General features: G+C 62.0%; 2 protein-coding genes across 2 annotated transcripts in view; one reads left to right on the forward strand and one right to left on the reverse strand.

The window, feature by feature from the left end:
- Positions 1 to 1,292: 1,292 nt before the first annotated feature.
- On the reverse strand, positions 1,293 to 6,837 carry VAMP8 (vesicle associated membrane protein 8). Its single transcript, XM_032790288.2, has 3 exons — positions 6,757 to 6,837; positions 3,664 to 3,825; positions 1,293 to 2,538 (listed from the first exon to the last, which is right to left on the reverse strand). The coding sequence occupies exons 1-3, from the start codon at positions 6,757 to 6,759 to the stop codon at positions 2,395 to 2,397; spliced, it is 309 nt and encodes a 102-aa protein (XP_032646179.1). The 5' UTR covers positions 6,760 to 6,837; the 3' UTR covers positions 1,293 to 2,394.
- Positions 6,838 to 7,174: 337 nt separating this feature from the next.
- The window catches only part of GGCX (gamma-glutamyl carboxylase), a 23,117-nt gene continuing 19,993 nt past the window's right edge, over positions 7,175 to 10,298 (forward strand). The window contains exon 1 of the mRNA XM_032790357.2: positions 7,175 to 7,178. Coding sequence (XP_032646248.1) covers positions 7,175 to 7,178 — 4 coding nt within the window. The remainder of the gene's footprint in view (positions 7,179 to 10,298) is intronic.

Here is a 10,298-nt window from a genome sequence, read left to right on the forward strand (position 1 = left end):
ACCCAGTAATCTCCTCTCCATTGGCTACAGCATGTGGCCCCTGGGCAGACAGGGCAACATCGCCAGCTGCCCTTGCCAACTCCACCTGTGTGGGCATTGGTGACAGCCTCAGGCACTGGCTGCAGCCCCCAGGGCTGGGGGGACCCAGTGCCACGGGTGATGTGTCCTGAAGCACCCCTCCCCCACTCCCCACCAGGAGATCAGCCCATTCATGGGGGATGGGATAGCATCGGCCATCCTGTCTGTACAGGAAATGCTAAGGTGGGGAGAAGCCTGTGAGGGATGGGGCTGGAGTCACAGCATGGGCAGGGAGGGTTCCAAAATCTGCCTCCTCCACCCCCATCTTCAGCACAAACCAGCTGGAGGAAGGGGACACTCGCTGGAGCTGGTCACCACGGCCCCCTCCCAGCCTGGCCTGTGCCCCAGCAGGTGCTTTACGTCTCTCCGGCAGCGGGAATCAGGGACAACAAAGAGCAATAACCCACTGGCTGTGGGAGAGGCTTCAGCCCATGCAAGGGGTTGGGGTGGGGTGGGGCCCTTGGTACATGCAGGTGTCACATCCCACAGGGCGGGGCTGTGGTGAATGCTAAGGGAGCTCCCCACCAAGGCACAGACAGATGGTGGGGGTCTCTCTCGAGCTCTCCACCTGCACTGTCACCATTGAGATTCTGCACTGGGTGAAGCAGTCCCAGCAGGGAACGCTGTGCCCTGCCCCCCATGCTAGCCCCAGCCACTAGCCCCTAGCCCTCTCCCAGCTCTCACAACCAAGCTGCTGCCACATTTGTGCCAGGAGACATGGGCAGGACTCCTGGGTTGTCTTCCTGGCTCGTCTTCCTGGCTCCGGCATGGCCTTGGCAAGCCACTTCCATGCCCCAGTTTCAGGGGGTGCAGCATGGCAGATCCTCACTTGGGAGGGGCCCTGGAAAGAGCTGGGGGTTAGGGCTGGCTGCTGAGCGAATCCTGCGCTCTCACCCCAGAGGGTGAGGGGCTGAGGGTTACAAGTTGATCACAACCTGGAACAAAAGACCCCTCCCACCTCCTGCTCCCCAGGCCAGGCACACTGCCAGCCTGTGCAGTCTCAGCCTCTCCCAGCAGGGGGCGCTGTGGGGAGGCAGGGGCAGCACAGGCTGGTGCAGGGGTCCAGGCTACTCCAGTCCCAGCCTCTCCCAGCAGGGGGCGCTGTGGGGAGAGATCCCACCAGGACTCAGCAGACAGAACACACCAGAGGTTGAGGCTGGTTCTTTCCAATAAATCTCTCTTCTCCAGTGAGGTATAAATACATTTATTACAGGGAGTGCAGCCTGCGTCTCTGGGGGGCGAGGGTGGTGAGGTGGGGAACCAGGAAGACTCGGCCTCCCACTGCAGGGTCGGGGGGGGGGGAGGGACTCTGAAACTACTTCCTTTGCTTGGCTCAGGGACCCGCTGGGGGAGCCTGGTCATAAGATCAACATACACAGCCAAACTCAGGGCATGTGGGAAGGGGGCGGGGGTTGAGGCTGCAACAAGCCCTGCTCACCCCTCCCCGCCACCCCCAGTCGACAGGGCACTCACCAGCTCCCAGCTGCTCCCCTTGGCAGAGTCTCCCCCTGCAGGCAAGGGGGGTTACTGCACCCCCAAGAGCACCTGCCTCTCCAGGCAGGACAGGGGGTGCACAGACTGTTGAGGTGCCATGGCGGGGTAGTTATGAGAACCTAGGGAGTGAAGCCCACAAGCCCCCAGCCTGGACAGACAGAGGTTGCTGACAAATCCCCCACCCCCTCCTGCAGGGATCTCTCCTTCTCTCGTTATTTATTAAGGCAAAGGGTAGATTGCTCCTCGCAGGGCTGCATCTGGCTCAGGACAGAGCAGCCCTTGCCCACGCCCAGCTCTGCCTCAGAGAGGGCACGGGCTCGGGGGGGAGCATTCCCCAGATCCAAGCCCATCACCCCAGCCCCAGGAGCGCCTCCTTCCTCAGCTGGACGAGAGCCAGCCGCACTGGGCAGAGGGCACAACCCCGCCCCCTGGAGCCGAGCTGGCGGCCATGGCCATGGGCGGCAGATCTAGCTCCACTGGCCATATGGAGAGGGGCTGGGAGCTGCTCCCACATGGCTTGGCTCTGCCAGCCTGGGAACACCGATGGGGTGCCCGGGAAAGGGTGTGACAGAGGGTTTGGGGGAAGGGAACGGGGCAGAGCTAGAGGGAGCAGGGGAGTTCCCCTCAGGGGGCTACAGTCCCCAAGGAGCTTAAATGGGGGCAATGGGAGTCAGAGTATGAGTGCCCTCCCCCTCCTGGCATACGGATGGGCAGCTTCAGGGGGCTGACAGGAGGCGTTGCCCCCCCAGCCCAGCGACCCTCAGGCAGTGGGGGCAGGGAAACTGTGGAGTGGGGGAAGAGGAAGAGGCTGCAGGACGTGGCCTATGTGGGGATGACGTTGGTGGCGAAGAGTATGATGAGGATGATGATGATGGCCACAATGACGCAGATGATGGCGATCATCTTGACGTTCTTCCACCAGTACTTGCGGGCCACCTTCTGCGAGGTCGTCTTGAAGTGCTCAGACTGGGGGGAGACGTGGGGGAGTTAGCACCGTGCTGACCCAGAGCCTTCAGCCCCTGCCTGGCTTGGCCCTAGGCAGCTGGACAGCCCCCCCACCTGCTGGGGGCAGCTCTAACCAGAGAGATTTGGGGGGGGGGGGGGGGACATCTGCACCCCCTTAGGGCGAGGCCGCACCTGGAAACAGACTCACTGGGCTGGCAGATTGGGCCAGCACTGATCTTCATCCATATCTACACAGGCCACCCCAGTTCGGTGCTGGGTTACCAGACATGCCAACTGGACTGCACTTGCTGCATCAGAACCAGCATCGGGGGGTTCGCTGGGGCATTTCCTCCTGCCGCAGCTACACCAGGGCAGTGGTGGGCCCGGGCTCTCCAGCATGGCAGGTAGAAATCCAGCTTTCACATCTTTAGCTCATGTGGGCAGATCTGCGGGCATGAGCAATGCCAGCAGGCGGGTCCACACGCGGACGCTGCCCCAGCTCTGCTCTGCCAAGCCAAACCGACTCCAGGGAGCTATGGGCACGTTATTTCAGAGCTGACCACTAGAGGATGCTTGTGTTTCCCTCAGCAGCTGCTGGCACCAGGTTAAAGGGGCCCGGGCTGAGCGCTGAGAGCCTCAGAGAAGCAGCGCCAGCACGGGACAAAGGGCAGCGCAGGGACAGCATCTTGCTGGCTGCCAGGGTTTATCAGCGGCTGAGCAAACAGCCCGCCCCGCAGGGAGCAGGCGTCACGCAATGCACGTGGGCAGGGACCAGAGGACTGGCAGGATCCGAACTAGAGTGAGGCGTCACCCACCCACCCCCTCCAAGCAGCCCTGTGACTGCTTGGCGCCATCTCCACAACGGCAGAACGCCCAGCTGATCCTGTTGGGGCAGCAGTCGGAGCCCCCAGAGTGAGGTTAGGGGTCACAGCAGTGCCCAGGCCTGTCTTAGCTTGGGAGGCACCAGAACCCAGGGCACCCAGTGCCAGGCCTTTGCCCCAAACCCCCATCAGGCTCCAGCCCCCACCCCCTGAAAATCCACTCCAGATTTGGGGTCCCCATGACCTAACCAGGAACCTCATGAGCACAGGGTCGGGGTCTTCCCTAGCCTGCTGCTCCCCGGTCCCCTCCCCCACCAGGGCTCACCGTCGCCTCCAGGTCCTCAGTCTTGTTCCGCAGGTGGTCCAGGTTCTCGCCCCGTGCCAGGATCCGCTCCACATTCTGCGACATGATGTTTTTCACTCCCTCCACCTCGCTCTGCAGGTTCTTCACCCGGTCGGTCGCCATCCCGCTGCCAGTAGTGCCCTCCTGTAGGGAGAGTGCCCGCCAGGGGTCAACAGGAGAGCGGCTGTGAGTGCAGCCTACATGGCCCAGGCAAAGCCTCCAGGGGCCCAGAGAACAGAGGTCCAAAGGCGAATGGGGGAGGGGCCCTCAAGAAGGGGCCCAGCTGCAGCCCTGTCCCTCTGAGGAGCTCAGTGATTCACAGACTCTGTTTGAGCCTACCACAGGAGAAGAATCTTGTGGGGAAACTGAGGCAGCTGACATAGCAAACCCAAAGGCAGGGGCAGAACCAGAAATAGAACTCAAGCAGGTGTCCTGGATCCCAGCCCCCTGCTCTAACCACTGGACCATAACATCTCAGCCAGCATAAGGAAGGGAGAGGAGACAGCTGGGGAAGGAGGGTGCCTGGCCCAAGGCCAGGGGGGTCCAGGACACTGAGGCAGAGCTGTGGGCACAGAGGCTGACGGAGGTCCCACAAAGCAGGACTGGGCTGGGGGGACCTCTCTGGGCGATGGGGCAGAGCACCCCCAGGGTGACTGCCCTTCCCCTCCTCCCCCCAACACTTATCACTGCGGAATGTCAACAGGGAACTTCCAGCGCCCGCATTAGGTCTCCACTGCCAGCCAGACTTGCCCAGCCGGTCGGGTCGGTCCCAGCAATCTCCCCTCCTGCAGTTCTGCCCTCTGCCTGCAGCGGGCACGGGGCAGCAGGTGTGACCATGCCAGGCCAGGGGGACCCAGAGCAGAGCCCTCTGCAGGGGTGGAGAGGGGGGCTGTCTCCAAAGCTCTTCTTGGTCCTTTGCCTCCTGCGGAGAAGAGACCCAGCGAACTCACCCCACCCAGGGACCTGGGATGACCCCAGGATGGAAGCACCCCCTGACCCTGTGAGACCCCGGGGTGGGCAGGGTCAGACACACCCCCTTGTCTCCTCCCCCTCCTGCTGAGCCTGGTCCAAGCGGCTAGGCTGGTCAGACCCAGGTATGTTGGGCTGGGCGGGTCCCAGGCCGGAATGTCAGAAACGCTGCCCTGGGCCAGCGCCCAAAGTATGTCAGGCACCGGGAAGCGAAGCCAGCCCAGGGCAGCGCTGCCCGGTGCAGGCTGGAGGGAGCCCCAGGGTCTGTCTGAGTCCAGCAGCCCGCAGAGAGACTCCCCTTTAGACTGGCCCTGGTAGGCAGCATGACTGCCACTTCCCTTTTCCGACCCTTCATAGCAGCTCACCCAGGCCTCTCTCAACCCCCCAGCACCTGCTACATTTAACCCCCACCATGCCAATCCCCCAAATCTGACCCCGTTTTTAACCCAGGACAGGTCTGAGGTGGCCAACATGGCTCCAACAGGGGGATGCAGAGACACCCCCCCAGCCGTGGGGAGGTGGAACTTCAGGCTCCCAGCAGGAAGCAAACAGCAGAGGGGCCAGAGTGCCCCTCCATTCCCGCTGCATGGCCCCTTTAAGGGAAACCTCCCCAAGTCCCTACTGCACCCCTCACTGCCAGGGCACCTTGGCAACACCTGGGGCACCAGAGCTCCTTCCCTTAATCCTTCAGGTCCCAGGCTGCTACCCCTTCCCCCATCCCCTTCCCTCTGCACAGCCAGCACTGGGGTCAGGAATTAACCCCTTCCCTCCTGACCCAGGTGAATTAGTGACCCCAGATGCAGGGGGCTGGATGTGCCAGCAAGCCTGGACTGGGGGAGGCGGGGACGTTAATCTTTTACCTTCTGCCCATTTGCTTTGCAGCTGCTCACAGACAGCTCAAATGGACAGACCATGGCTGAGAGCCTCTGTCCCCCTCAGTGGGGGGATCATGGCAGGGGGTCTCAGAGGCACCAGTCCTTTGGCAACCACCACTTAAAGACCCCCCCAATCCCCAGCCCCCTGCATCTTCCCAGCCCCCGGCCAGCCCCACAGAGCAGGCAGCTCAGGCCAGGAGCCACCAGGGTCTGTGGCCCCTTTTAGACCCAACCCAGCTGTGAAGGACGCCATGGCGTCCATCCACTCCACCCATCAAGGCTGCCCCCAAAAGCCCACTGAGCCATCTCCCCTCCCGCACATCCCACCCTGGCTCCAAAACAGCTTTTCAGTTCCAGGAGCCTGTCCCCCACCTGTGCCCGGCTCCGGCTACAGAACAAGGCTTGGGCGCTGCAGTCCCCCGAGGATGCAGGAACCGTTAGGCCACCCACTTCCTCTTTCTAGGCAGCTCTGCAGGGATCCGGGGGGGCGGGGGCTGATAATGAGATCCAGCAGCCTGGGGAGGGGGGAGAGAGAGGGGCCATGCAGCTCAGAGCCTGTGGATCCATGGGGGGTCTTGGCACTGGGCACAGGACACAGACAGGAGCCTGTTACTTTGGAGGTGGGGGGTGTCTCTTTGGGCTCAGGAATTACCCTGCTCCTGCACCCACTTTGAGAAGCTACAGACCTCCCCGCATTCCCTTCCTGGAAAAGATCCCAGCTGCCTCTTCCCCTCCCGCAGCCAGTCCCCGCCTCACAGGAATCGCTACCTGCACCCAGCCTCTGCTTACCCAGGCACTGCACGGCCGTCACCATGGAGACGGCCCAGGGAGCAACCTGCAGCGCCGAGCGCGCAGTTCGGGTCCCTTGTTTGAGCCCCCGCTTCCTCCCTCTGTCACCCGGATCCTGCCTTGTGCCCCTCCTCCCCCAGCAGCCACTAGACAGGGTGGGCCACCATCAGTTACACCACAGTGGGTGAGCTCAGGCAAGTCACTTAACACCCCCCCCCCCCAGCGGGGGAGGGGGGGATTGTTAGCCAGCCGGGATCCTCCCGCCCCAGCAGCTGTTTCCAGTCCGCTCCCCCCACGGCAGCCGCTGTGCAGCCAACTCCAGAGCCGGTCCCGGGCCCCTCCCCGCGCGGAGTCACTCCGGATCCCCTCCGAGCACCGGAGACTCGTGTAAAGGGGGGGGAGCTACTACCCCCCGCCCGCTTCCCCGATCCCGGGCACTCACCATCCTCCGGGGGCTCCGCTCCCGCCTCTCCGGACACTTCCTGGTGCGCTAAGTTTCAGCCCAAACTTCCTGCTTCCTGCAGCCCAGCCCGGCCTGGCCGGTCCCCAGGTGCGAGGGGCGGGCCTGGCTCCTGCCTCTGCCTTTAAAGAGACACGGGCCGGGCCCGGCTTCCCTAGGCGGTTCGGATCCCTCTGTTCCGGCACAGAACCCAGGCATTGGGCTCCCAGTGAGGGGCTCCAAGCTTTGCCTGCCCCCCGTGTCCCCGGCACCTCCAGGTCACAGCACCCCCACCCCCAGCTAGGTCATTCACAGACCTGTTCAGGAGACCCAGCCCCACCGGGGGCACCCCTGGTCCCAGCAGGTTGGTTCTGTGCACTGGGCTAGTGCTTTAGGGTTAAGGCTGGGACCTCCCGCCGCTATGGGTCAGGAGTGAGTAGCAGGGGGTGAGGGGCATTGGCAGAGCTGGGGGCCCAGGAATAGCAGGGGGCTGTGAGTAGGGGTGAGGGGGATCGGCAGAGCTGGGGGCCCAGGAGTAGCAGGAGGTGTGAGTCAGGGGTGAGGGGGATCGGCAGAGCTGGGACAGGAGACTCTCCTGGGTCAGGGGAGCTCTGCCCCCTCCATGTCCCATCCCAGTCTGGCTGAGGCCAGCTGGTACAAAATGCTCCTAGGGCACAGGCCAGGGCATGTCTAGCAGAGGTGGATCTAGATAGAAACCGCCCTGCCCTGGCATGTGGAGCTGACCAGAGCCCAGCGCTGCTCGGAGCAGATGTCCCCGGGGCACCAGTTCCACTGCTGAGTGGAGCTGGTGCGGACCCAGATCCAGCCGTCACTGAGTGGGACAGGTGGTGCCTCGCTGGCAGACTGAAGGCCCGGACACATTGGCAGGGTCTGGGTGCGTGGACGGGGACTGCTGGGCTGCTGCCCCACTCTGGGGAGAAGCCCATCTATCTCCAGCACTAAAACAAGTGCCCATCTCTTGCTTGTACACCCCCCCCCCGCCTGCAGGGGGTGTCAGGCCCCTGCCCTGTGTTTGGCAGGGAGACGGTTAAACTCTGCCCAGATCAGGGGGTACTGGGCTGTAGAGGAAGCCAGCTGAGGTGGGGGATGGGGGCCAGCAGCTACTGTCCTCCCTGGGCCAGGAAGCTGAGTGAAAAGGGTTTGGAGATGTTGCCGGTGGGGAGGATGGGGAGCGGGGCTGCTGCGTGTGTGGCTCTGGAGGATGCGGATGCATGGATTGATGGTTTTGCACGGCCTAGTGGCTGTCTGAACTTGGTCTCCCAGCAGCCCCCAAGCCCTGTGTTGCCCACCCTGCCTTTGGCACTGGTGCAGCATGGGGACTCCTGTTACCACCTCAGCCCCTGCTCATGCATCTTCATCGCCTGATAGGTGCAATCCCGACATACCCTGCAGCCTCCTCACCCCAATAGCCCCAACTCCCTGCAAACAGGAGAGCCAGCAGGGGTCACAGGGGCACAGCCCATCTCATGTGAAGGCCTCTGGTGCCATGCTGCCCTCTCTCTGGGTTAAGGATGCTGCTCCCCTCCAGCCTCCATCCCCCAATCACCTCCAAGCCAGGGCATCTCCTCTTTCTTTTCTGTTACAGTTGTAATCAACTCTCATGCTCCAGGGTTGATGGCCCCAAGGGTCAGGCAGGAATCCCTATCCTGCCATTCAGTATCATGCAACAACTATGGGCAGCATGGGGGATTGGGTTTTCCAATGCTCCTGAACCAGCTCGTGCTGAAGACAGGGTATGGGAGTGGATGGCTTAGGGTTGATGTGCTCTATCCCTGCCTGCTCCCAACACGAAGCACTTCGTTTAAACTTGATGGAAACTGGCCTGACATAACTGAGGGAGGAACGGGACAGATGCAAGCCCAGGAAAAGGCTATTTCAGTGCAGTGTTTCCAGATGGCTGAAGCTGAGCCCTGAAGCTTAACCCTGAAGCTGAGCCCTGAAGCTTAATCCAGCCGTGCCACACACACCCCCGACATATCCATCTCCCATGCCGTCCCCCTGCCAAGCCCTTTGTACTCTGATCCTTCCTGTCTCCTCTGGAATAGTGAAGTGTTGCCATTTAAAGTGACAGCAGTGGACAACGGAGCTAGCCCTCACTGGAACAAATGGGGCATTCATCCCGCATGCTCGCTGCTATTGCTTTGGGCCCTCGGCAAACTCAAGCAGTTGTTGTTGCACTGGTTATTGCCGGGGCAAATCCTTCATCTCCAAGCAATCAGCTCAGGCTCTCTGCAAACTCAGGCAATTTTCCTCAGGGTCACCAGGGAAAAGTTTTCTTCATACCGAGAACAGATGGAGGCTGGATTTTGTTTTGTAGCAAAAGCTACAGCTTTGGGAAACGTTGGGGAGCTCTCTCTGTGCCTGTTCCCCACCAAGCTGTTCCTTTCTGCCTCCTCCCCCTCAGGTCAGAGCCACAGAGAACATAACATTTTTGGGCTACGTATAAATATTTGCCTCTTCCCTTCAAAGTGGATGAGCGTGAAGAACCAACGAGACTGCACCTGGCCGAGCTCTGCAGTGGGAGCAAAAGGTGTTGAGGTTTGTACAGGGCTGGGGAGCAAAGCAAAGACCAGCCGTGTCGCCCCCTGCTGGCAGGATGGAAATGCAAATTCAGCAGCAGATGAGAGAGGCAGTTGGGTGGGAGGGAGATGTGTGGTTGGTGGTCCTGGAGGCCACACCCCCAGCAGTCTCTGTTTACAGCTTCCCAGCCCTGGGTAATTGTCAGTATTAAAAGTCTGTGTTGGTTTACAACTCTATGTTCGGTGACCCAAAGCAGCAGTGCTGGTACCTGGCCCTTTCCTGCGGGATCCCAATGAGATTTATCAACATGAAAGGCCTCCTGCCTGCCCCCCGTCAAGAGGAGGGGTCAGTCTCATCAACCCCATTCTACACCAGCGGAAACTGAGGCACTGAGAGGGGAAAGGCCAGAGTGAAACAGCAAGTCAAGAACAGAACCCAGGAGGGTTTTATTAGGTTTGAGCCCCCAAACTCCAGATCACACTCCCCTCCCAGCGCCAGGCACAGAACCCCACTCCCAGAGCTGGGAAAACCCAGCAGCCGCGCCCCCCCAGCCCTAACCACTAGACCCCACTCCCCTCCCCGGGCTGGGAACAGAACCCAGCACTCCTGCCCCCCAGCCCACACATTAGCTCCGCCTGGTGCCTGTCGCTGAAGCGGGGGGACAATCTGATTAGCGCCCCGTCCTAACGACTGTCCCCTTATCTGAGGAGTTACTCGAGATAAGAGCCGGCCTGTTACCCAAGCCAGCGAAAGGCCGTTTCTGGGCAGGGACCCGAGCCTGCCGGCCGAGGAGCAGCAGCATTAGCGGGCCCCGGCCCGTCTCTCCAGCGCCCTTCACCCACCGCCCGGCCCAGGCGGCCAGCAGCCCCGGCCAGCCGCGCAGAGGCCACGTGCCGCGGTCCCCAGGCCAATTAAAGGCCCCGGACTCGGAGCTCAGGGTGGGACCAGGCCTGGGGGGTCCCGGGGCGCCAGGACCCCGAGTGGGGACTGCTCGAAGCGGGAGG

The sequence above is a fragment of the Chelonoidis abingdonii genome, chromosome 2 (assembly GCF_003597395.2).
Source record: "Chelonoidis abingdonii isolate Lonesome George chromosome 2, CheloAbing_2.0, whole genome shotgun sequence".
In the NCBI taxonomy this organism is placed as follows: domain Eukaryota; kingdom Metazoa; phylum Chordata; order Testudines; family Testudinidae; genus Chelonoidis; species Chelonoidis abingdonii.